At 39.8% G+C, this 27,592-nt stretch overlaps 1 protein-coding gene across 2 annotated transcripts in view; it reads left to right on the top strand.

Moving 5' to 3' along the window:
- The window catches only part of kcnh2b (potassium voltage-gated channel, subfamily H (eag-related), member 2b), a 221,619-nt gene extending 195,749 nt beyond the window's left edge, over window positions 1–25,870 (top strand). For both annotated transcript variants that reach the window (XM_017301923.1, XM_008438461.2), the window contains 16 exons: window positions 3,186–3,365; window positions 4,408–4,511; window positions 4,657–4,795; window positions 7,785–7,939; window positions 8,862–8,956; window positions 9,760–9,900; window positions 12,288–12,487; window positions 17,558–17,810; window positions 19,097–19,290; window positions 19,377–19,479; window positions 20,633–20,787; window positions 20,875–21,019; window positions 21,098–21,287; window positions 22,245–22,350; window positions 22,456–22,524; window positions 23,592–25,870. In XM_017301923.1, the coding sequence (XP_017157412.1) occupies window positions 3,186–3,365; window positions 4,408–4,511; window positions 4,657–4,795; window positions 7,785–7,939; window positions 8,862–8,956; window positions 9,760–9,900; window positions 12,288–12,487; window positions 17,558–17,810; window positions 19,097–19,290; window positions 19,377–19,479; window positions 20,633–20,787; window positions 20,875–21,019; window positions 21,098–21,287; window positions 22,245–22,350; window positions 22,456–22,524; window positions 23,592–23,966 (2,604 nt within the window). In that variant the 3' untranslated portion in view covers window positions 23,967–25,870. The remainder of the gene's footprint in view (window positions 1–3,185; window positions 3,366–4,407; window positions 4,512–4,656; window positions 4,796–7,784; window positions 7,940–8,861; window positions 8,957–9,759; window positions 9,901–12,287; window positions 12,488–17,557; window positions 17,811–19,096; window positions 19,291–19,376; window positions 19,480–20,632; window positions 20,788–20,874; window positions 21,020–21,097; window positions 21,288–22,244; window positions 22,351–22,455; window positions 22,525–23,591) is intronic.
- Window positions 25,871–27,592: the final 1,722 nt, after the last annotated feature.

Here is a 27,592-nt window from a genome sequence, read left to right as displayed (position 1 = left end):
GGTAAAGTTTTAATTTTGTGAATCCTAAATTGTATCTGTAGTAGAGGAGACCAGGGTCAGAGGGGTCCAGATGTTTTCTCCTGGTCTTGGTCTCAGTCTCGGCTTTGGAGCGCTCTGTCTTAGTCTCTGTCTCAGAAGAACCAGCCTTGACTCCAGGCCTGCTATGACAAATCTTTATTACTCTCTTACTGTTTTTCTTTTTATTTATCTAACTATTGTCTAATGTAAACTAGTGAATTCAGCTTAGAGACTATGTATCATCATGTGGTTGTATTTAGCAACTTACCTATTAGTTTATAATGATAAATATTATAATATCGAATTGTAGTGTTTGGCGAGTGGTTAACTATTTTTTCATTAATGTTTGCATTTTGTGGTGAGCAGAAAACCAAAACGTTATGACATTATATTTGAACTCTAAAAATTCAGCCTCAGTTTTGGTCCTGATCTTGTAAGTTCTGGTCTCAGTCTTGAGTTTGTTCGAGATCTTAATAATTAGCTAAAAACATTATTAAATGTGCATGTGGCTTGCAAATTATTGATGGATGAAAGATAATTGCGCAGTTCTTTGTTTTTTATTAAAAAAAACACAAATTTTAGAAAATGTCATTATTCTGACATTTTCAATACTTTTCTGCATTAATAACATCTTAGAATGAAACAAGTGTGAAAACTCTCCTCTGCACAGATTACAGATATTATGAAAACGTGTGACTGGTGAAACCGTTAGTGACAGTTAAATAAAAACAAGTAAATACATAAAAATTCTCAGTTTCCTTAAAAAACTGAAATCAGATGATTTAGTCTCTTTCACAAACGCCAAAAGATTTCTAAACTTCCACAGCTGAGAGTTATCTTAGGAATAATGTAAATGCTGGTAAATAAAGCATTTGAAGGAGGCTGACTCCCAATGAGCTGGCTAAGACACGAAACAGATGGCTTCATTTCAGACACGATAAACACTGAAATATTTCTCTCTTATTTTTAATAAATCAAACAGCAGTTGGGTACTTTTTTCATTTATATTAAGCTAAATCTTAAAGAAAGTACAAACGGAATTGGAAATGTAACCTCCTGTGAAGCCAGATGTGATTTTTCTCATCATTGCATCAACACAGGGCCTCCAGGTAAAGAAGCAACGGGCAGTGAAGAAGAGAAAATAGTTTGAACTGCTACCAGATGTATGGGAAATATGAAGCAGACAAAAAAAAAAAGACCAAACCTGCAGCAGGTCAGGGTGAGGACAGGGAGGAGCAGGTGCAGCAACAAGTACGGTGAAGTGGAATGAAAGCTAAATGTGGAGAAAAACAGCGTTGAAGGGGGAACGGCTGATCATGAGCTTTCATGTTTTATAGAGCGCTCTAAATCTGACGCTTTGGTTCTGTTAAGATTCATACTTTCTTTGATGCGTTCACATTCTGCACAATGTTTCCCAGGTCAAACGCAGCACACGTCTACTACTGCTATCAGTCTTGTCCGACCGTATTTAATCTGGACATTTTTGCACCTGAATCATATTCTGTCAAATATAAAATGGCTTCCAGGAAGAGGTGTACTTTTTCAAAATGACTTGCAAAATGTTCACAACGCTTGAACTTTTCACATTTTGACAGTTTGCAACCACAAACCTCAGTAAGTTTTAGTGGAGTTTATGTGACAGACAAACATGAAGTTGTATTTGATGAAAGGAAAACAATACATGGATTACAGAATTTTTACAAAGAAAAATTCCACATGTACTTTCTTACTGCAGCAATCAGCAAACCTGGTGGAACTGTATCTGCTGAGCTCATCATAGGTAAAGCGCTGGTATAAACATCAGAGGATTGATAGATTAGCCATGTTGTGATGACTTCCTGACGGCAGAGTTTCAGAAAGAGCAGGAGCTTCTTAAAGAAACAGAGGCCCAATTTCAAGGTGTTAAATTATAGTCACATTTTTTTAAAGTCATTTTTGCATTTTTATAACAACTGCAGGTAACATTGTTACTTGATTTTGCTTTCAAATGGCTCTACGCCTAGGTAATACATGAAACTGTAGTAAATAAGACATGAATTCAAATCCAATTTTTTTTCTTTTTCCTTATAATGAAGCGAGTATGTTTGTTTTTATCATGTACCAATATATCCACTGTCTTCCTTGTCTCTGTCTTCTATGACGTTAACAGACCCAGAAGGGAAACCTGGACGTCTTCTCTACCAGGGTCAGAAAAATGTTTCATAAAATCTGAGTTTGTAGCGACAAAATGTGGAAGCATATGCTTCTCAAACTGTAGCTGTTTGTTCCTTACGTTATAGATTAGCTTCCAGAACAGAATATTGACTGTCGGAGCCCGCATGCCTCCAGCAGCCATTGCAGTGATAATCATTGTTTTTACTGTCCCAGATCTGTGCATAGAATGTGTAACAGCAAATTAAACGTCTCCTTAATCATAATGCGTTCCTACATTCAGCCCGTCTCGAGCTTCCTGATGCCTCCACCTGAAGCGGCTGCTGTACGTTCAACTCACAGCGCCTCGTTCATCACATGCGGGATTATTCCTACTTTCATCCATGCAAGGGCAATGCAGACAGCGGTATACGTTACTGCAAGTAAAGCTACTTAGCACTGCGGCATGAAAACTCAGATTTCTTTTCCGGAGTGTGAGTGCGTGTGTGTGTGTGTGTGTCAGGGGGAGGACAGTGGAGAGAAAAGATGTTTCTGTATGTTGCTCTTGGTTTTGTCGGAGTTATGTCAAAACATCACTGCTGTATTTGTACAGTTGTCTTGCAGAAGTTCTTGCTATTATGTGTATTTGTGCATGTGCTGTGGCTCAGTGTGTGTGTGTGCGTGTGTGTGTGTGAGAAGCTGGCTGCCCAGGAGGATAACCTTAAGAGGGCCAGTGCCTTCAGAACGGTTCTCGTCATCTTTGGTGGGCACGGACGCCATTGCTGTAATTGCAAAGCACTGTTGTTGTCTCCCCTAAATGCACACTGCAGGGATCCATGTATAGTTAATGAACTCTTTGTATGCGCGCCTGCTCTATGCAGAAATATCTGTAAGCAGAAGTTTCCTAATTATATTCTTTTTACTGTCTTATTTTTTTGGGTCATTCTTTTTTTTCCCCTCTCCTTCTTTGTCTACATTTTTCCACATCTGATTGCTCCTTTTCTCACCTCCTCCCCTCTCCTCCTCTGTCTACCCAGGTGTTGTCTCTGGGTGCAGATGTGTTGCCAGAGTACAAGCTTCAAGCTCCTCGCATCCACAAGTGGACCGTGTTGCACTACAGTCCCTTCAAGGCGGTGTGGGATTGGCTCATCCTGCTGCTGGTCATCTACACTGCCATCCTGACCCCCTACTCAGCCGCCTTCCTCCTCAATGACCACGTAGGGCCTCACCCGGAGCTCAGACCACACTATTTTTTCACATTTTTTATCATGTTACAACCACTAACTTGAACATGTGTTATTGAGGTTTTATAAAACATAAATAAGTGCAACCATCTGGCGTCGCATAATCAGTAGAGTCCTGCTCTGTTGGCCTCTGTCGTTGTGTCGTTGGGCAGGACTCTTCATCTGCCTTGAGGGTTGAAAAGCGCTATATATAAGTCTGAGGTCACATGAAGACCAAGAAAGAGCAGATGAAAATGAATGAGTGCAAACCTACCTAGCTTACCCCTGGAGGCGTCCTAAGGATGAGCGACGAGAAGGCAGGACAATGAAATGGCTCCTTTGTAGGATGAGGTGTGGGTTGTGTGGGTTCCTGAAATGGATACGTCAGGGTGAGGCTGGAGTTTAACCTCTATTGGTCTACTTCTGTTAATTTTGTGCCGCCTCTTACCCCTGTTGGACCTCTGGTGTCTAACATCCATCCATCCATTATCATACCCTTGTCTCTAGTGAGGTCGGGCGGGGTGCTGGAAACCATCTCCAGCGGTCAACGGGCGAGAGGCGGGGTCACCCTGGACAGTCCATCGCAGGGCTGGTGCCTAACATGACTGCTGCAAATGAAACAATCTTTACAAATGTGTCGTCAAATCTCAATGAAACAATCTGACGTTTAAGGTTTTAATGTGACAAAATGTGAAAGAGTTGTAGCGGTGTGAATCGTCCCAGGCGACACTGTATCACACGTTGTGTCCGTGTTTTACCAAAACAGCTAAATGCAGAAACTGATCTATGCTGCTTTTTATCACACACTGACTGTTTCGTTGATGTCGTCGAAGTTTTGTACCTTTTCCAAGTCTTGGATCGTGCAGAGCGTCCCATTACTGCACGACGTCTGTATGCTTTGTCGTCATACATATGCAAATTCACCTAAAGCCCTTAATGTTAATCCATCTGAAAGATGCCTTCTATTTTTAGTGTTTTAGCTCCTAAATCTCCTCCTCTGTTTCCACATGTTTCCTCTGTCCCTCTCTCCTCTCAGGAAGAGGTAGCCAAGCAGAACTGCGGTTACTCCTGCTCTCCTCTCAATGTGGTGGACCTCATAGTCGACATCATGTTCATCATTGACATCCTCATCAACTTCAGGTCTGAATCTCTGCTGATGTGATGAATGTTTAACGGGAACCCAGTGTCACTAAAAAACAGAGATTTGTTGTTTTAGAGTTTGTGTCAGGTACACTAAATATTACTGACACCAACTACTGGGTTTGATCGGCACCTTTTCTTTTAGGACAACATATGTGAACTCTAATGATGAAGTGGTGAGCCACCCGGTTCGTATCGCCGTTCACTACTTCAAAGGCTGGTTCCTCATCGACATGGTTGCTGCTATCCCCTTTGACCTGCTTATCTACCGCAATGGAGAGGAGGTAAACACACGTAGGGAGTAGAGATGCCGAGTCATGTACACAATGAATCGGAACAGTTTTAGGCTCACAGCTGCATAAAACCACAACCAAAGGCACAAGCAGGTTAACAGTGTCAAGATACGCCAAAGGGTTTGGAAAGTTCCGATTTCAAAACCTCACAGTCATGGTGTTCCTACGTTTTAAACTTTAGTTTGAACACAATCCGAGCTAAATGCAGGACAAATTTGTCTTTTTTGACTTGATGAGCCATCTTTGCTCAGCACCATGGCCAAAATTAGCCTCTCTGTGTTTCTAATGCTAATACTGCAAGTACTGACTGCACTGAAATTGTTCCGGTTCTGTTGTTTTCTGCTTAGCAGTGCTGCTGCCATGCTGTTGGTTGCACGAATAAAAACAAAACAAAACAAAAAAAATATTATATTCCTGGTTTGGGCCAAACAAACCAACCAGAGTACTTTTCCGGTTCATTGTTGCAGTTTGCTTTAGCACGGTTACTTCAGGCAGATCCCACAAAAAGATCAGTCCAACAATAATTGAACAGCAAGTTGTGAATGTTGTTGTTACACGAGTTGACTGCTGAGAAGAGGGTGAGAAGGAGCAGAGGAGGGAGACGGGGGGGACACTCATGTCAGGGAAGGAGAGGCTAAGAATCAGTATGTGGCAGCAGTGAGACCCACTGCATGATTCACCTAGAAAAATCTGCTGGATATTTATCACAGGTCATCTTGGGATGTTGGGTACAGCTGTCACACTCATCGACCACAGATTTTCTCTCATGGTGAAGGATTTTGGTGAAGATCAGCCGATAATCGCACTGAGTGAACTTCTTCAAATCAGCCTCATCTGGGTTTAACAAGAGCGAGCCGTCTTGTCTTTTTACTTTTCTATTTAAGTTGTGACTCTCCTAAATCATAAAAACAAAGTCCTGCTTTGGTTCTGTTAACACTCATTCAGAAACAACCTGGTAACATCAACACACACCTGAAGGTAACCTAAGGAAACATTGCATCTCAATGAAAGCAGATTCTGCTCATGCAGTGATACAGTAATACAGTCCAGATCTGAATCCAGGCGCTCCTCTTCATACCTCCTTCTCCTTCAGGTGGCATTTTGCTCTACGTTTTGTTTTTGTGTGTATGCGTGTGCGTGCGTGTGTGTGTGATAGTCCTTTACACTGGTTGAACCTTTTCAGAACTCACCCATTTCAACTGTGTTGGGGTGAAAGTTCTGCATTATTAAGGTTGCTCCTACTTTAAATGAAAACTGTGGTTCTTACCCGGAGGACATCCATGCCCTCAACTTGCTTTTAAACATCCACCGTTACCAAAGTTATAGGCTACAGCATGGAGTTCTCAGCTTTTATGTGCAGTGTAATAATTTTGCCCCATTTAATATTTCATTTTGTCTCATAGGCTTTATTTTAAAATTTGCTGTTTATACAAATAAACATTTGGCACTGAAAACTAAAAAGTTAGTTGTGCTAAGTGCTAACCTTAAAACACTAATTACAAATATTAGCTCAGCTAATGCTAAAGCACTGCAATAACACACTATAGCTAATGCTAACTCGCTAATTTCAACTCTGATTATATCTACTCTTGAAAAGCTGCAACCTTTGAGCACCAGTTTAATTTTGACAAAATAATTCATCAGTGTTTTTAATAGTTTTAGATGTATTGATGTTTGCATCTTGTTCACTGCTGTCCGTGTTTTAGTTTGTTTCTGTATGCTGTTTGAAATTAAGTTAGTGGGGAAAACAAGAGACAGAGCATAAATATAAAATATGATGTCAAACGAAACGTTTACAAAACAGCCAAGTAAATTAGCAATTTAGAATTTATTTAAGAAAGTATGATAAATGTTTTGAAAGTTAGCAAAAAGAAAAAATTAGCTCCACTATTAGCAGATTACCATAAGTGTTACCACCCCTTCTGATAAGATATCATAATTAAAGGGTATCACTTTACAGTAATGCTCCTCTTACAGATGTCTAATAAATAGTCCATACATATTCTATTAATTAATCTCTAAACACTTTATAAATCACAAATAAGTGTTTATTATTATTATAATTAATTAAGGACAAGAAGGAGAAAAAAATATTCTGGTTTCTTGCTAAATAATGAACCAAGTCTATTTCACTTATATATTTTATCTAGAGTTGTTATGCTAAACATTTTAGCATAACAACTTGTAAGCACAATAAGCAATTGTAAACATAATTTTAAGGAGATAATCTCGTTCTCACTTTTAATTAATGCATAATAAACAGTTATTAACGATTTATAAAGTGTTTATAAATGAATAACATATATATAAACTATTTATTAGGGATCAATAAGGGGGGCCTTATTGTAAAGTGGTACCAATTAAAGAGACAGTAGTTTCTGTTGAGTGAATCTCTGAGCCACTGAAGAGACAAAGATCTTTGGGAGACATAAAAAAGTGAATTTATTGAATCAGGTGGGGAATGTTACCAATCATGCAGTTTATGTGGAAAAGAATTGAAACAATTAAGTTACACAGAAGTTACATTTGGGAAATGGAAAACAAATGGCGCCTGGGGAACACTTAGCTTAACATCCATTTCACTAATGCTGTCCAGCAGAGCTTTTCCTGACCACAAAGCACGTATTTACTTTCAAAGCACAGACACACACACACACACACAGAGAGCAGAAGTGGGCACTCTGCCAGCGCAGTAATCAGCTTGTTATTTATCTGTTGTATGGACACCATGAGGGCTTGCTGAGTACAAGCAGAGAGGCGAGGGAGTTGACACCCCACAGTAACGAATGGCAATCAAGATTTAGCACCTCCTCTGCACTGAATCACTGGTACAAGGCCACAGCCACACCGACGCTGTGTGTGTGTGTGTGTGTGTGTGCGCGTGCGTGTGTGTGTGTTAGTGACAGGATGACAGTAGCAGATATATCGTCTCTGTTCTGTTACTTCACTCCTGTGTGATTGTTCTTGTGTTCGACCTCAGACCACCACCCTGATTGGCCTGCTGAAAACTGCTCGTCTCCTGCGATTGGTCCGCGTAGCCAGGAAGTTGGACCGCTACTCAGAGTATGGAGCGGCTGTCCTCTTCCTCCTCATGTGCACCTTCGCCCTCATCGCTCACTGGCTGGCCTGCATCTGGTACGCAGAGAGACTTTCTGATAGTCCAGAGAAGAAGCAGGAATAATGTTGGAATACCTTATTTACGTTTGAGTTAAAACCTTTAAAAGGGCAGGATTATATAAAATCAACTGTGTTTTTTAGCTTTACGCCATGTTCTAATGTTAATTCCTCGTCTAAAACATACCTGGAGGTTGTCTTGTCTCACCAAGCTTTGGATTGTTCACCCACTGACGGGGAACGTGAGTTGGGTTTAGACTGTCGTGAAACAGGTTAGTTTTACCCTACTGATAATGTGTTGTTGCCATAGTAATCCTGCTCAGGATTTCATGCATATTTGAGAAATTCTTTAATCTCCATGGCAACCATTCAGCCATGCAAAACGTCTGAATGGACGTAGCTCCTTCTCTGAGCCGCAATATCCAAGCTTCCAAACTCCTACCTCCCAGAGAAATCCTCCCCGGCGATTTCCCTACTCAGTCCCTTCAGACTAGCCAGCAGCAGTTAGCAAACACCTGGTGGAACATCAGTTGAACTCATTACACAAGCTACTTTTCAGAGCACTGCTGGTAAAAATATTGTTAAAGGGTTAATAGAGGAACGATGCTGAGATGACTTCCTGCAGGCAGAGTTTCAGAAAGAGCAGGAGTTTCTTAAAGACACAGAGGCCCAATTTCAAGATATTAACTTACAAAATTAAATGTCTTTTAAGTCATATTTCATATATGTAGCATTTTTTATAACAACTGAAGTTCACATAGTTACCTGATTGTGCTATGAAATGGCACTATGTGCCTGGAAAACGCATAATACCGCCCCTTTAATATGGATTTATTTAGTTACAAAATACATCTTTATCATACATGGCTCTATTTTTATTTTTTTTTTAAGAATTAAATTTGATTAATAAAGTGATCATTCATATTGTGTTTTTTTTTTCCAGGTATGCAATTGGTAGTGTGGAGCGGAACGGTTCTATAGGGTGGCTCCACACCCTGGGGGACCAGCTGGGAAAACACTTCAATGAATCCGTCCCAGGTACTAACAGTCACCAGAATAACATACCTGCCTGGTAGGAACCAGTGTTGTAATAAGTCAGTTATTCTAGAAAACAGTTTGGCTGAAGATGAAACGTTGTGGGTTGTTTGGAACCAAATTTCAGACTTTGAAAAATTAACTGTTGTCTAAAATAGAGTTACAACGTTTTTAATTAAATATATCACAGATATGGTTGAAAATAAAGCAGTAAACTTGTTGGTGTTCATTTCGCTGCTGTGACAACAGGCCAATTTTTGCATCATTCATGCATTGCAGTCTGAGGCCACAGAAAAATCATGTTGCGGGCCGAAAATGGCCCCAGGGCCACATTTTGGACACCTCTGTGTTAAGCTTTTCTCAAAAATGTTAATTTCCACGGTCTAATTTGGTTTTTTGAAAGAATAATTAATCAATAAAATACAAATTCATATCACCAAATTACCAAAGTTGGGGAACTGATTAATAATGGTTAGTAGTCAATGCTTAACTGGAAAAATAATTTCACAAATGGTAATTTGATGTTCTGTTACTGGTGATAAAATAAAACATCAAATAAAGCAGTAAAACTTCACAGATTAGCTTTAAATTGAACCAGGGAAACTGTACAGCTGCCTGAGAGGCCGAGCTGATGACCTCAAAGCAACAACAACAGATCCTTGTTTCTCTCGTGCCCCGCTTCCAACTCACCGCTCTTTTCAGCGCTGCATGGTGGATTTCAGTCTGTTGCGTAAAAAGGGCTATCTTATGTGTAATCTGTTCTTGTTACCATGTTTTTCCCCATCCCCTTTCCCCTCCTCCATCAGGTTCAGGACCCTCTATCAAAGACAAGTATGTCACAGCTCTTTACTTCACATTCAGCAGTCTGACCAGTGTGGGTTTTGGAAATGTGTCACCCAACACCAACTCCGAGAAGATCTTCTCCATCTGTGTTATGCTCATCGGATGTAAGTATGGATGGATGGATGGATGGATGGATGGATGGATGGATGGATGGATGGATGGATGGATGGATGGATGGATGGATGGATGGATGGATGGATGGATGNATGGATGGATGGATGGATGGATGGATGGATGGATGGATGGATGGATGGATGGATGGATGGATGGATGGATGGATGGATGGATGGATGGATGGAGAACAGCTGATTTAACTGATATGAAACGTCTTACAGAAAATTTAGACACACAAGAGCCAGTATTTTTTTGGTACCGCTTTACAATAAGGCTCCCCTTATAGATGGTAAATAGTTCATAGATATGTTATCCATTCATCTATAAACACTTTATAAATAATTAATAACTGCTTATTCATGAGTAAAGAGTGAGAAGGTGACTGTGCTAAAAACATTTGCGATTGCTTATTGTTCTACTAAGGTAGTCTGAAATGTTAAATATAACAGGATAAAACATATAAGTTGGACTTGGTTCACTATTTGGCAAAAAAGCCGCCAGATTTTTTTCCCCAATTTCTCACCTTTAACAGTTATTAATGATATATACAGTGTTGGTTAGACTTGGAGTACCGAGAGGGCTATTAAACCACAACACATTGTAACCAAAGTCCAGGTTGTAAAAACTAACAGTGTTAATGATTGCTTTGAACCAATTTACTGTTTAAACGTCCTGCAGTTGCCATGCATTACATAATTAAAGCAGATCCCTCATGCTGTCAGTGTGTACATCCTTCCTTTTTACATTTCTAAAAACGTTAAATATATTTTGTATAAAAAAAAAAAAAAGAAAAGGAAAGAAATATTCCGTAGCATTTTTTTTACGTATTTCTATTGGGAAAAGAAGTCCTGTCACTGTGCAGTCAATGTAAGAAAAAAACAAGCCTTCCTACATTAAAACAGACAAAATGATGACATAGTTCACATTTTCTTTAGTGTCTTCCAACTCTGAATCCTTTAGTATTCATTCAGAATCATCAGGCTTGGTGTGTGTTCCCTAGAAAAATTAGCTGAACTCATGTTATTGTTAAAAGGCTCCCAACATTTCCAAATCCAGCAAGTTCCCTGACAGAAAGAGGTCGAAACCTCAAAGGATAAAACATGCTGCATTTTATAGCTTTCCTGTTATCTGCTGAAAGCCTTTCACTCTATTTTTGTAATTTTCTGATGAGTATGTTGCTTGTAAGGTGTTACATGGAGGCTAGCAATTATTTTTAAAACGATGTTGAGTCTTTAGAGATGATAAAGGTTTGTCATCTAAACAGATGACCGAAAAAAGTAGCTAACTGTTAGCGTCATTGTTTGCGTGAGCCAGTAGCTGTTAGCGTGGTGCGTTCACTGGACAGAAAAGGATCATAAATTTGTGTTTCCAACTTTCAGGTGAAAATTCTTCAACTGCATGAACATAAATTAGTATTTTGGAACAAAAAAACAATCACAAATGCATCTACTCATCATAATGTAATGAATCCATTTAAATAAGTCTGAAATCAAAGAGCTGCATATTTCTTGGTACTCTCATGCTGGATGTTTTGTCATGTTTTAAACTTATTCAGAGGGAAATCTTTTAACTAGTTTGGTCTTTCCCTTCATTTATTCATCATTGCAGAAGAAATTGATTACCTTTTTCATTTTCTACCCTTATCATTCATTAAAGATATTATTAAAACTTGTAAACGAAGTGAAGACACTGTAATATCCTGTCCTGTTGCTATCACTCCAGATCTCCCAGCGTTAATTAGCTCGCCTGTCATTTCACTGATCATAAAGCAAAGTACCAATGATCAACTTGTTGTTTCACCTCCATTACTACTCCAGTCCTGAACACTGATATCCAGTGGAATAGCATTTTGTCCCAAAGAAATAACAGGCACATTCTAAAAATACAAATAACTTGTGTAAACTTGTGTATTCTTAAACCCAGCTGAAACCATGTTGTGATGATTTGTGTGTAAGTTTTATTTTGTGGCTGCCTTACTTATTTAGACAACCTGACCATAAGTAAAACCCAATCCTTTGCAGCTTTAATTCTTGAGTGCAATTTGAATTTGCAGGTAAAAACCTTTTCAGACGGAGTGTGTTTTCGGTTCCCCTGCCAAACGTGTGTTTAGACTGTTACATGGAGGCTTTGCGGTGTGCTACGTAGACAGTGATAGGAGCTGACAGAGGCTTGGAGGTCAGCAGGATCCAACATGACAGCAAGACACTGAGGTTCATCAAGGAGAACTCAAATAACAGCCTGTCCTGTCTTTGACATCAAACTTCTCGATGTTTTTCTCCCGTCCGGGACAGCCCTGACTTTGCTCACGGTCGTTTTTCCTCCTCTTAATGACCTACACTACATTCCTACAGTCTCTGCTCATGTCTGTGTTCTCCAGCCCTGATGTATGCCAGCATCTTCGGGAACGTGTCAGCCATCATCCAGCGGCTCTACTCAGGGACGGCCCGCTACCACACCCAGATGCTGAGAGTCAGGGAGTTCATCCGCTTCCACCAGATCCCCAACCCTCTCCGACAGAGGCTGGAGGAGTACTTTCAGCACGCCTGGTCCTACACCAACGGCATCGACATGAACGCCGTGAGTTCCCAGGCTCCTCATATCTCTGTCGTCAGGGCGTGGCTCACACCATCTTGACTTTTTTCCTGATTCAGGGTTTTTCTGGGAATCCACTGATCTGAGATCCACTTGTATGCATGAACGTAATTTCAGTACATTCTCACTAAATGTGATGTGTAAGCTGGCCAAGATAGGCACACTTTCTGCTAACATGCTAATAGCAAAGCTAATTTTTGGTTTAGTGGTTTTGCTAACTTTAAGCTCTTGCTAATTTTTCATCTAACATTTTTGCTAACTGAACATTTGCAAATTTTTTTGGTTCATACTTTTGCTAACGCAGAGCTCTCACAAATTTTTTATTTACAACTTTTGCTAACTTTGAGAAAGTTTAGCGCACTTAGCTTCTGCTAAGTGAATTTTTCTGGATAAATTCTGAAGCGCTAATTCACTTTGCTGTTGTGTGAACTTTCAGTTCCGTTGAAGTTTTGGTTATCGACCGTTCAAAATTCTGCAAGTAGTTAGACATTTTCGTCCACGCACCTTTTTTCTTTTTCTTTTTTTAGTTGGTTGACGACTGTTCACACAGAAGTTCTGTTTCTTCTCCTCACGTTCTCTGTTTTGTTTTTCTCAGTAACTTTATTTCAAACAAGGACCATGCAGGAACAAAATGAAACACAAATATCTAGGGGCATTTTAAAGCATAATGTCAAAATGAAATTGGTGCCTGAGGGTTGTAGTTTTCAAGGACAGCTATAATTTGAACTCAAGTCAGTGCTTTAGCATTAGCTTCCACTAAATACCTTGTTGGTGTAGTTCTTTAGTTCTTTAGTGTTAGTGGAACTAATGTTTATGATTAGTGCTTCAGGGTTAGCATAGCTAACCTTTAGTTGGTGGTTCCCATTACTGTACACTCACTATTTATCTTTACCCCAGATGAAGAAATGATGAAAAAAGTCTTAAAATATCAGATATTTGTCTTCGTATTCATCTTTAGCATAATTTATGATCACTTTTAACAAGAAAATTCTAAATAAATGAAATGTTTAAGTTACATTTGTTATTAAGAAATTAAGGGGCATCAATAATTATAATACTGAAATTGTGTTAAAATCTTATTTCTTAATATGAAATTTTGCAAAGTTGAATAAATGTGCTCAGTTTATTCAACTTATGAAATTATTTGTCTAATATTTCACAGTGAGATTAAATGTCATAAAAGATGATTTCATTTAAAGAGTGGTCAACATTGCAAGCATAGCAATCAAATGAAAAGAAATAACTAAATGCATGTAGAACCACTTGTGCTTTGCTAAAACTGCAACTCAGACACCCACCGGCACAGTGACTCACACCTGTTAATGGACTCAAACACACCATGGAGTGTTTTTACATAAATTTTGTGTGCAGTTGACCTCTTGCTGGATGCTGTGCTGCAGTGTCCTGGATGGTGCAACTTAAACCTGCACAGGTTCTCAGGCAGAGTGTGGAATATCAGAGGACCGAATGCCGAGGTTTTCTGAACGCTTTGTGTAATTTCCAAGCTTTTCCCACATATAATCAGAGGTTTATCCTGTTCGGTACAGCCAGGAAGGTACATAGTCCTGCAAAAGAAGATCTTTTTTTGCATCATCAGACTCACATGATCAGCAACCCGATGTTACTACTGGCAAAAAGGATGAAAAAGTCAAGAGGAAGTGGTAGTAGAATGACGGTTTGTTTTTGATTTCACAGCATCACAGCTCGTAAAAAGCTTTGTGTCATTTCAACATGTTGAATCCATCGCTCTTCTGTAAAATCACCAATTACAATTTCCCCAAAATGTCACCCACGTAGCAGCTCCCAAGTAGGCAGCGCTTGTCGTTCCAACTCCTGAATACGACGCCGACATCTCCTCTGGTAGATGATCAATATCTCATATTTGTTTGCATCTGTTACTGCCATGATTTTTAATGACTTATCACCAGAACATGTTTATTCATGTGTGATTTTAATTTCATTTTTTTATTTAATGGAAACAGTGCAATTATGAAATAGTGTTTTTTCAACATTAGCAGAAAACAGAGAAAGATTTGGGCACTTTTGTAATGAAAACGCAGTCAGAGACGTGGCTAGGCTTTTGGTCAACATTGTGTTTACGTCTCGCCTCCGGCTCTGACCTCTCGCAGTCGTGGAGACAGGAGTGAAAAATAACGCTGCTGTGATGGGGAAGGCAGAGAGGAAGTGAGCTCTTTCTTAAATCTACCTTAGGGGAGCTTGTTAGATTGCACCGGTCCTCTGCAGACACAGAGGAAGGATTCTTCTTTGTGCGGCGCCGTGACCCGCAGTTTGCCTGGAGAAGCGCTGAAGCGGCGTGGTGTGCCTCTCTCATTCAGCCCCTCAGTGGAAGACAATTAGAGAATCATCACATTGACTTGTTCCTTTGTACGCAGCCATGGCCCCTTAATAAAGCTCTACTACACTCAGAGCTCCATTAGTTTATTTATGACTTCAGCCGTCTTTACTCCGCTGTAACTCAGGAGGCTTCGCTGATGGATGGGGCCCATGTTTCACCAGGCATTCTGTTATTCCTCTGCTGCCCTCATGGTTTTCAATATGGAATTGATTTAATCCCATATGAGCTGCACTTGATACATGAGGTGTGTTGTGTAAGCACTTATTTTTCCCTATATAGCCGTTGATAATAATCAATTTTCCTTTTCCTTTAACTTCAGCACCACTTTGTGTTGGTCTGTCACATGAGATATCTGTAAATCAAACTGAGGTTTGTAGTTGTGAAGCGACAAAATCTGAAAGATGTTTCAGGGGTATGAAGACTTTTGCAACCACCTTGAAAAATAATGAGCAGCAGCAGGTTCATCTTATAATCCAGTTTGTTGCTGAATGTTTTTTGATAATTGTGAAAAGTGAACGCTACATCTTTCTTCAGTTACAAAAAGTTTATACATTTTTTTCGGAAAGGTTTTGGTAAATCCTTTGTGTACCATTTGTTCTTCACTAGCCGTGCTCTTGTGCTAATGCGCAAATAGCAGAGCTCCCTTTTCATTTAGCACTTTTGCTAACTTTGAAAACCTTTTGTACACTTGGCTTCCCCTCAATTATTTTTTCTGAAAATTCTGAAACGCTGCTTACTTGGCTGTTTTGTAAACTTTCAGTTGAATAAAGTTTGCCATTTGCGTTGAAGTGTTGGTTACCGACTGTGAAAAATTCTTGAAGTTAGCCGTTGATATTCTAAATCCTACTTTGCAGGTGAAGACTTGTCCTGTTTCCTCTCCTTCCAATACACAAGGGACAAAATAAAACAAACAGTAGAGAATAAGATAAGAACTTAATACAATATGTAAGATTATCATAGAACATATGAATTGGAATGTCAAAATAAAATTAATGTTTGAGGGTTGTAGTCTTTCAAGGGCAGATGTAATTTGAGTTAAAGTTAGCACTTTAACATTAACTTTTGCTAAATACCGATTTGGTGTAGCTCTGTAACGTTAGCAGAGCTAACGTTAATAAATAATGCTTAACGGTTAGTGCAACTACCTTTTTAGCTAGCGGTCCGGTTCCCACCACTGCCCTGCAGAATCACCAAATAAACCATGTAAAGTCAGATTTTTGAGGCGAGTTCTTAACGGTGTTCTCCTGACTCCAGGTTAATGGAGCATCCAGCTGCTGATTTCCAAGGCTGCTCTTATTATTTTATTTCATGCATCTGCAATTTATCTAAATTGATGTGTCCTTTGCCGCATCTCTGCTATTAATCAAACCTTCCCAGTGTGTAATGAATGAGTACTTACAAACGGAAAGCGCTTGGGATATTTATCTGCAGACACCTTATCAGTATCTCTCAGGTTCCCAGTCTCTATCTGTCCGTAGCGACGTTAGCTCCGGAACTCTGAGCGATGAAGTGGGAGCCAGGAGAAGCTGGAATCAGGAACGTACGTTGAAGTGGATAGGGACAGGGAAAATGGAGAGGGAGAGACTCGGAGTGGGAGTTATAGCAGCAGAGCTTTCCGGCTCTGTGAAGTCAGTGTGAGAGTCGGAATGGAAGCCCGGCGCCTGCTGCTTTAAAAGCCTGGCAGTGAGCTCATTAAAGTTGCACCAATTCTTTATATTAATCACTCTCCAGGCCCGCTGACTCACCCTCTACAATATCATTTGACTTCATTTTGCAACAAAGCTACAAAAATCAGCTCATATATCGTTTTTTTAAAGCATATTTTCTGCTTAGTTATTAAAATCAGACCTGTATCCAATTACATCAATAAATATCATATTCTTCTTTGTTCTAGTTGTGATATTTAGTCTATGTTCACTTTTAGTTTTGTTTACTAAATGCCATAAAAATAAGAGATTGTTTTTATTACCTTCTTTTTGCCTTTCAAGATTTTGGAAAGCTCATATTAATAAAGTCATAACTTTCTAAGCTTCAGATTTGATCCACTTCGCTGGTCAAATGGAGACTCACCAGTTGATGCATATTTAAGCAGCGCCTCAAACACGATACAGCTGCGTTTCCATTTACCACAATGTCAGTACTCAGCTAATGTCGTAAACACACAGTTCAACAATTGGAATGTTTTCATTAAATAAGAAACTCAATCAAAATCCCCTGTGCATAAGTTTGTTCACATAAGTTATCAAGAAACATGTGGCGCCATCATCCTCCTGCCTCTTGCTGTTGTCTTCTTTGTGGTTTGTGTCATTGGCAACATCTGGTTGTTGATCATGTAACTCATATGATGTAAAAAAATAAAATCCATTGCAGTTTTGCCAAATAAACCAATTTTGATTTGGCAAAAAAAAAGAAAAAAAGAAACACCTCATCTTAGCAGCAAAGCGTTTCAGCGAAAAAAAAATTTTTTTTCAAAATTGCTGTGTTTCCATTAAGAGAATTTATTTACGAAATGTCAAATTGCTCAACTATGTGATCAACAGAAATGAAGCTAGTTAGAAAAAAAAGGTTGAATATCTTTTTATAACTGGTTTATACGTTATATAGACCTAACACTTGAGTCATTACTGTTAGCTTCTGGCAGAACTCAGTAAATATTTTCTGTCGGTTCCATCATTAACTCCCCCCGGCCTCCTCTCCAGGTCCTCAAAGGGTTTCCAGAGTGTCTTCAGGCAGACATCTGCCTCCACCTGAACCGAACGCTGCTGCAGAACTGCAAGGCCTTCAAAGGCTCCACTAAGGGCTGCCTCCGGGCGCTGGCCATGAAGTTTAAGACCACCCACGCCCCGCCCGGCGACACGCTGGTCCACGCCGGGGACGTCCTCACTGCCCTCTACTTCATATCCAGGGGATCTATAGAGATACTGAGAGGAGACGTGGTGGTAGCCATCTTGGGTAAGACACCAATTAATTTCTTAATAATTTTAGTCTGTCTTAAGTTACATTTGTATTGTGTTGATTTGTTTCTTACTATATAGGTGGAGTCGGTATTGCATGGTGCTAACAACTGTTATACTGTTATAAATTTAAAACATTATAGTTAAAAGTTAAAATATACAAATGCATAAATGTATCACTGATTATATAGCATCACATATTCCTGTAATATAAAGTATTTTTTTTTGTCTGTGTTTTGTCATTTTGGTTACATGCACACATGTAGATCACCAACATTTTTGCAAAGTTTATTTATGATTCTGAACAATAAGTGTTACAATGAAAAGCAGAGTCAGATAAAATACGACAGAATCAGCAGACTGTTTTAAAACGCATTAATATTTGTCAGAATATGTACAGCACGTCTGGAAGGTATTCACCACGTCTCCACATTTTGTTATGTTCCAGCCTTATTCCAAGTTGCATTAAATAAATCTCTTTATTCAACTGCAGGGGGATAGAAAAGCTGAAGAGAATCAGAGTAACTGTGGTTTTGTTGCATTGGTGGGGCTTTAGTTAGTTTTATACAATAAAGTTCCAGTAAGTTGTGTTTTTTATTTATTTCAGGTAAAAAAAAAATCTCAATGTAAGTTTTTGTTATTTCGTTAGCTTTAGTTAAGTTCCCTCCATTTCTTTAGACGAGAACCTCAGCTGGTTGAAAAAAAAGCAAAACGTAAAAATAAAAAAAGTACATTTAAGGTTCATTTTTATGATTTATTCTACAAAGAAATTGTATCCTTGTTGTAACAGAAGAATAAATCCTCTTTCTACGTAAACTGTGCTGTAAATCTGGGACATAATCTGCCTTTTTCTGAACTCAAACATATTTATCTCCTTCCAGGTGTTTACACTACACACCTCACAGTGGCGCACGCATCCTGTTGAATAAACCTTAGGCCTGCAGTGCCATCTACTGGCAAACACTTGACTAACCTTCCTAAAATAATGGCCAAAGTCTTTTTTTTTTCCAAAAGGTGATTTTTTTTTTTTTTTATTTTGTTGCGGGGGAAAATCATCACATCTTTCTTTCCAAAACATGCTCTAAGCAGAAAACAAAAACAAAACAAAACAAATCATTTCGGGCAGAAAAAAAAAACAAGCAAAAAAAAAACTCAGCACATTATTTTAGGAAGGAGATGATATCTGAATTTATCCTGAGCAGAGATACAGTAACTCCATTACAAAGAACATTTTCTCCATCAGAAAAGTGTTTTTTTAAAAATAATTTTTCCATCTCTCTGCAGGGAAGAACGACATCTTCGGCGAGCCCATCAACCTGTACCCCCGCCCGGGGAAATCCAACGCTGACGTGAGAGCGCTGACGTACTGCGACCTCCATAAGATCCTGAGGGAAGACGTTCTGGAGGTGCTGGACATGTATCCGGAGTTCGGCGAGCATTTCTGGAACAACCTGGAAATCACCTTCAACCTCAGAGACGTGAGTTTAAATTGTTTGTTAAACGTGAGCGCCGCCTGTCTGTGTTGGGCTCAGAGCTGATGTTTGGTGTTTGACGCCGGTTCCAGACCAACATGATCCCGGGCTCTCCCAGCAGCGACGACTCCGCCGGCGGGGGGTTCAACAAACTGCGGAGACGGAAGCTGTCGTTTCGAAGACGCACAGAAAAAGGTGCTTTGCTCTCAACCTCCCTGCTTTTCTCTGCTGGGGAACAAACGTCCAAACACAGAAAATCTGAGACTTTATGTAAACTTTTATTTCTGATTCTCTTTTTGATGTAAAAAAAAAGAAAAAAAAAAGAGCTCAAACCATGCAGCCTGAAGTTCCCTCTGTACTTCTTTCCATTTTTGAGGTAGTGAGGAAACATGTTAGTTTAAAGAAGTCAAAATCAAATAAAAATGATGAAAATCAGACTCATAACTGATAACTCATAACATTCACTTCTGACACAGTTATTTGCAAAACTACTCACTACATTTTCTTTTTCCTTGTAAATGGCAATGGATTTTATTGGGATTTCATGTGATGAGCCGCCCAGAGGTCATGAGCTATGCTAAAATGTAAAACAAAAATTAAAAAATTTAAAAAAATTGAAATCCAAATAGTGTGGCATGCATTTATACTTGACCCCCAAAGACCAGTGCTTTGTAATTTAATTCTTTTCACTGTAACTACAGATATTTTCTGTTAGTTTTCTATATCCATATCATGAGTTTTCTTTTGCTCATTCTTCTTTTCAAAAGCATCTGTGAACAGCACATTATCTATTGAATTTAGGACTGGACTTTGACTGGACCGTTGACTGGACATATAAATACAGTCCCATTCAATAAATTGAATTTATTTCAGAACTTTATCACTAAGTGAAACACATTATTTAATATAAATATATAACTACACACAGAGATGGACACTTGAAAGCCTTTATTTCTGCTGATTACTACTTTGTTTGCTTATAGTTAATGAAACTATGACATTTTAACATGAAAATATTACATCTGACCATTAATAAAACATGTTTAAAACATAAATGAAAAGTTTGTATAATACCTGCTTATAGGTTATTTCCAAAAGTTTCTTTTAATCTGACAAACGAGACTCATCAGGACACATATTCAAATTTACTGAATATGACTGATCAATATGTAAATAAACAGAAACTCAGCTGTCGTTTGATGGCCTTTAATGAAGAAAGCTGAACACAAAGCAGCTTGAATGATGGACAACCCAAACACCCCACATAAAATGAATGACTTAATAGAATGCATGTGGAGAAACGACGTAGGGATCGGACTTAAGAGACTGTTTGAACTCCTCTGTATAGATGACGCCGACGCCGGGGAATATAAAAAATCCCACAAATCTTCAAGGCGAAGACAGAGGGAGGCGGCCAGCAGCCAGAGGGAGAAGGAGGAGGCAGCCAAGAGGCAGTGGGGGGGGCATCGCAGCTCCGTGTCTTCTCATTCCAGCGGTGATGAGGTATCACTTCACGCTGCGTTCGTGGTGGTTTTGGATAGAGCTTGTGCTATGGGCAGACTGTGAGCTGTTGTGGTTCTGCTCCGAAAGGGGGAGGAGCCTGTTCTGACCGGCCTCGCCCCCCCGCCCGCGCTGCTGGAGCCCCCGAAGGCTCAGGCCCCGCCCCGGAGCTTCAGTGAGACCACAGAGCCAGAGGGGGACCCTAAGACTGGGAACACCTGCAACGCCCTTTCAGGTAAACCACACACTCACACACACACCACCTGTTACCCTTCTGACAACGTCCGCTAACTCCGTTGCCCCCAACAATCAGGTGCTTTCTCAGGTGTGTCCAACATCTTCAGTTTCTGGGGAGAGAGTCGAGGAGGCGGTCAGTACCAGGAGGTGCCCAGCTGCAGCCTGGCCTCCCCCCCGCCTCTCAACACGCCGCTGCACAGCCTGAGCCGCCAGCAGCGCAGCCAGCTGGACGCGCGTCTGGACCTGCTGCAGAAACAGCTCAACAGGTCAGTTTGCTTTGGCTTCGTCCAGAAACCTTTACAAGACCACATATTACCAAGTTCATCCTTGAAGGGGCAGTATTGTGTAAAATTGACTTTGTTGAGCTTTACATGATGTTATAATGTTATTCCCTCATGAAAAAAAAGAACCTGGAGTGTTGCACCAATTCTTTCATGCATGTTTGAGAAATCCTTTAATCTCCATGGCAACCACTGAGCTGTGCACAACGCCTGGGTAGACCTAGCTCTGCCTTCGAGGACAAAGCTCCTCCCCTGAGCTGCTCTGAGCTCAGTGAGCTTCCTAGTTTCAGCCTCACAGAGTCGTCCTGCTTCAAGTTATCGTTATTTCTATTGGATTCCATTTGTGAAGTTACACAGTCAAAAATTACCAGCACTAATTTGGGTTAATTAGTCTATCACAGAACAAAAAAAACACAAACTAAACTAAACATAGTTTGCTTGCTAACTAAATATTTAGTGTGTAAACCAAATACATGGTTTGGAGCTAAACTTTTAGTTTGTAAACTAAATGTTTTATTTACTAAATAATTAGCTTGGAGCAAAGTATTTAGTTAAAGGCTAAATATTTAAGTTGCTAATTAAATATGTAGCTAGAAAATAAATAATTAGCTTGCTAATTAAATATTTAGTTCAGAGCTATATTTATAGCTTGTTGGAGCTATCTTTATAGATTGGAGCTAAATATAGAGTTTCAGGCCAAATATTTAGCTTACTAGCTACATATTTTGTTTGGAAGTGTGACATTTATAAATGGGTAAACAATATGATTACAATGTGTGACTGAAAAATAAACCCCAAATATTTGAAGTTAATTTTTGACTTTACATAAAGCACCTTCATCACTTCATCACTATATTGCCAGTAATTTTCTTTCACCCATGGAAGTCCAATTGTGTTATAGAATTGACAATTGGGTGGAAATGTGTCCCTCGCTGTGGGCAGGTTGGAGAGCCGCATGTCAGCAGACATCGGTGTGATCATGCAGCTCCTGCAGAGGCAGATGGCCCTGGTTCCTCCTGCCTACAGTGCCGTTTCATCACCTCCTCAGGTAACCACACCGTCACCATGTCGACACGTGACTGGTCCACAAAGGAGTTTCAGTTCTTTCAGTTTCGTAAGGAGAGAAATCATACCAGATGTTTGTGCTCTGCAGCCCTCACCTTACCCTGGTTCTGGACCAGGAGACAGAGCAGCTCCTGATACAATGGCTTCTCTATCACAGGTGAGCCTTTTTTTATTACTTTTAAAATAATCACAGATTATTGGCAATGCTGTTTTGATGACTGTCCCATAAAGTCAGTGAACATGAGTGAAAAGCTTGTTCTCTGAATGACTATTTCAGAACTTTGGTGATGCTCAACAGAGCATTTACAGCTCTGACCAGTACAGTGGTCCTAAACCGTTCACACACAGGTCTGATTGCAGCGCATTTATGTCGAAGTGTGAATGACCACAAAAAGATTCCAGCAAAAGAAGAAGAAAAAAAAATCAGAATTGACCTTTTGTGTGAACAGAGCCTTAGATCCAGCATCAGTTACAAGTAGAGAGAGCGTCAAATATTGGATAATCTAAAGTCTGGGCTGAGATGATTTTATGTGAAGTTTTGATTGAAAGGTTAGGGTGGAAGCGCCGGTACATGTTAGCTAAACTCCTTGTCCAACTTCCATCTCCTGTTCTGAAACAAAAAGCCAAGTTTAAAGACAGGTTTAATAAACAAGGAGCCAAGCATTCAAGCAAAGGGTCCACAAGACTGGTTCAGATTTGGACTTAGACTTGAACTTAGTCTATTGTCATTGCACAAAGACACAACTGTGAATTTGGCAATTAAATGATGTTGCTTGGCTACTGGAGTACACAGAAAAAAATACTGACAAACCCTAAGTGTCACTATAAATACATATAGATATATAAAAATGTTACTGGTGCAGGTTACTGGTCATTGCTTGGCTACTCAAAGACCTTTTGTTGCCAAATTCACTGTCGTATCTTTGCTCAATGACAATATAGTAAGTCTACACTCTTCTATTAGACCCTTTGCTTTGATGCTGATTTCCTCATTAACCTCAAAGTTTCTGAACTAGAGCTAGGAGTTGGTCAAGGAGCATACTACAGCTGCAAGTCAAAAGTTTACGATACATAAGACACAATGTCACAAATTAGAACATAGTTACTTCTTGGTGAACTTGAATGACTGTCTTGTTTGAAATCAGTGCATGTAACTATCCTAACTGATCCCAAGGCCTTACACTTTGCAGTATTGTAATGACATTCAGAGTTTTTTCCTTTCAGATCTTGGATTCACAGAACTTTGAAGACTTTTCAGCCAAGCCTCTTGACTCTGTGCAGCCCCAGGACTCGTCTCTGATCCCGGCCAACCAGGATCAGCCTGAGCCCTCTGCCCTGGGCAGCCTGGGGCAGCATGTGGAGCTGGAACTCCAGCTTGGCAGCGTGGTTGGAGCCATGGCTGCAGGGACTGCTGCAGATGCGGAGACAAGTATAGCAGGAGGATTGGATTTTGTGTCAGTCGAACCGAAGCCGGCTGCAGGGACGGAGGCGTTGCCTATGGACACTGAGACCCAAAGAAGGCTTTCACTTCAAGAACCACAGACACCTCTGGATTCACGGACACCACAGAGACACGGCTCTGACCCAGGGGGAAGCTAAGAGAATGGGCGAGGAAAAGGGGAGAAGAGAAGTATCCATTGTTCCATACGGAGGCACCAGCTGGATCTACCACCTAAACCCTTTCAGGTGCTCACTACTCACCTTTTCGGAGAGAGTAAAGCCATGATAGGGGTCAAGGGAAGTATTGAACCTCTCCCTCTGCCACAGTCTTTGTCTTTGAGTCTCCTCTCAAGAAACATCCTGAGCTTTCTAAGCTTCAGAGCGGTACAACCTTTAACCAAAACCACAAGCCGAACAGAGGCGACCTCTGTCTCTAACCCGATCAGTCCGGTATGGAAACTCTCAGTCAGTCGCTAAGGATAACGCTTCTTCTCAGTCATTCTGAAAAGACAACTAAGTTATAGAAGAATCCCTTTACTGCTGTGTCCAGTGTTGGATGACTGAAGAGAACAAGACAACATTGGACAAAATAATGACAAACAAAAAAGTAGCCATTTTACGTCTTGCACTGAAAACCTTGATACGATGATTATTCTTTCTATATATGTCCGAGGCGCTTCCGATAAACTCACTGACTGGTTGTTGAATTGTAGTGTTAGCTGGCCTAACAGGAATCCTGCTGTCCCATTCTGTCATTGGTTCTGTCCCCTTGATGTCCCGCCCTCTGCCCTCCAAGAGGTGGAGCTAATGTTCTAATTTATACTCTGATCGAGAGCACACTGGATTGGCTGGTCCACACCTCAGGGGGTGGGAACTGGAGGGTTACAAGCCATGAATTCTCTTGAAGAACATATCAGCTGCCCTATCGTAAATGTTGTACCTATTTGCTAGAGAGCTGAACACATGTGGCATTCTTGGGTTGTGTCAGTAACAGGTAAACTGGCAAACTTACGCGGTTTCCATAAGAGCAGTATACCAAAACAGCTCCCTAAAGACTTCATCAAGCAACTTCATGAGCTTCTGTATGAGCTGTGGCCTTAACAGGGTCACCTGATCATCACCGTACGAGAAGTGACGAAGTCAGCAGCGATTTCTGACGCCCAGTTAAAAGCTCATGCATAGAGGAATTCTAGTTTATCATTGTTGAAATTGCTACCTCAGATTTTATTGCTCTTTACTTTTTTGTTTTCACCTCAAGCACGCAAGCCCTGAATATTTCTACCTTGTGCATAAGTAAGTATACGAGTTTGCCAGTTTACAACGACCAGCCGAATGCGCCATTATTCAATGTACAGTACAATATGCAAACACTGGCTAGAAGAAGACGATTGCGTGTGCTGTACTGCTGTGTATGGGCTCGGGTCCAGTCGCAGGCTTTCAGTGTGCGTTTGTTTTCGTCTCATGCAGAGTTTAGCGTGTTTGCTTCAACACATGGTAGAGGCTCACTGGATTCTCTTGTTGGGTATTTTTCCCCCCCAGACAAAGACAGATGAAGGTTTGCTATGTGAAATACAAACCCCTTCCAATGTTACATTACAGAACTCATGTCTCGGTTACAGTGGCTTGCCTGCTTTGGCACCATTTTACATGACTGGGTTGAGAGGTGTGGTCAACATCTGCCTGCTGCTTTTTCCCTCATTTTGGATCTCTAAAGTAAGATACCACTTACTTTATTTTGGAGCCTAATGTTGTTGGTCATGCACCCTATTTTACATACAAAGTGAAAGTTTTCACAAATCACAAGTATGCTTTAAAGAATCTGTAATTTGTGTAGACTATTCCATTCCCTGCTTATGGGGAACTGGTTGTAAAGGTAACACAGTCAGAAATGAACAGCAGTAACTTTGGTTATTTAACCTGACGTAAGATAAAATTTTAAACTAAATATCTAGTTAGCAAGCCAAATTAGCGAAACATTTTGCATACAAGCAAAATATTTAGCTCAAAGCCAAATATTCACCTTAAAACTAAATATTTAGCTCCAAACTATTTAATTTTAAGCTAGCAAGCTAAATATTTAGCTTCAAACTAAATTCTTTGTTAGTGAGCTAAATATTTAGTTTGTAGCTAAATACATAGCTTAGAGCTAATATGCAAATTCACTTGCCGATTTAGTTTGCTAATAGGTTGAAATGGTGACATTTATAAATGAATGAATAACATGATAAAAAAATGACTTTGAAATATGAACCCCCATGTTTTTCCTCTCATGACAAGCTAAATAACCAAAATAATCACTATTCATTTTTGACTGTGTAACTCAACAGATTCTAACTTTTACCTGCTTGCTAAGTCCATACACTGCAGTTTCAGGCTTTCTCTTTTGAAGTCTTTCAAAATCCAGAGAAACCTTTAAAATACTCCCCTTTAATGTTTTCACTAATACAGCAGCTGTTTCATAAAACTCAAAGTGGGTTTTAAAGAATATCTGATCATAGAGGTGAACAAACTCATAAAAAACTGGGTAGTTCAGCACTAATGGCAACCCCAGAAGTTGATGCTGTACTTAGCGCATGCTAATGGCTAATATTTAACCAGTTATTTTCTCATAGTTCTAAGAAATCACTTGTATTTGGTCTGTCACTTTTTCGCCATTTCTTTTCCTGACTTTGTATCCAGAACGCTCTAACATAAACTTTAAATGTGAAGAGAATTGCTATTTTCAATGAAGCAAGTATTGTCAGCTTGCCTGACAAGAATTCTGTGTTAACACAGTGGAGCAACATCAGGACTACTTTCTTTTTTCTTCAAAATCAGTCGTGGCAACTATTGACCTTTTGCAACTACGTCAACGTATCACATTAAGGAGAATGACAAACAGTGGGAGTATTGAACTGTGATTTTTTTTTTCTTAAGTTGTCAAGTTTATTTGTCTGTTGAAGTAGCACACCTCGTTGGGCCTCATAGAGTGTTATTTACAAAAGTTGAATATTTAGCTTAGAAACCGACTCATATCTTCTCCCTCCTGACGTGTTTATTGATTTGATAAAAACGCAGACTTTGCCTGAATTCATGCCGCATACCACTATGTCATAAACTGCATTTCCCCTTACACCAGATTGTACAAAAAGTCTAGATGCTAACAAGTTTCTTTGGACATGGTAGGCTACATGATGGTGGGGCATTCTCTTTACTTTTACTAAAGGTTAGACACCTTCTTCAAAATGTAATATTAGATAACATCTTACTAATATTACCTCATCTTTATTAGGTATATAAACGTTAATCTTCTTACCTCGTAAAAAGTGTACACTGCAAATCCACAGATAAAGTGAGGGCTGCCAGTCTTTATGGTTGATGTCTATTACCAGGCTATTTTATCAAGCTACCAACTGTCTGTTTCTGACTATCTTTACAGGAATTAACAAGCTCATAGGTTGTTTGACACCCGTCATGGTGGAGTGAGTCGCTTTCTGAACAGGGTGACGTCATGTGCAAAAGGTCAATATCACTAACCTTCATACCTGGGCACCAGAAGAAGCCACGCGAGGACAGTACCTGCATACACAAACTTTTAATATTGTGAGATGTTGCTTCACCTCTAAGAACCCCATCTTGATAAACTTTAAAATCTTAAACCATTTTACAGGTTTATAAAACATAAACATAATTTGCATGATGTGTTCTGGCATTTTGATATTAGGTGTTTAGGATGGTCCAGTTTAGCTAATGCTAAATCCATTGGCATTAGCTTGTGGAATAAGCTATTTTCTACTTTCTACATT

Source organism: Poecilia reticulata, linkage group LG20 (assembly GCF_000633615.1).
Source record: "Poecilia reticulata strain Guanapo linkage group LG20, Guppy_female_1.0+MT, whole genome shotgun sequence".
Taxonomy (NCBI): Eukaryota; Metazoa; Chordata; class Actinopteri; order Cyprinodontiformes; family Poeciliidae; genus Poecilia; species Poecilia reticulata.
This window is presented reverse-complemented; position numbering and strand designations above follow the sequence as displayed.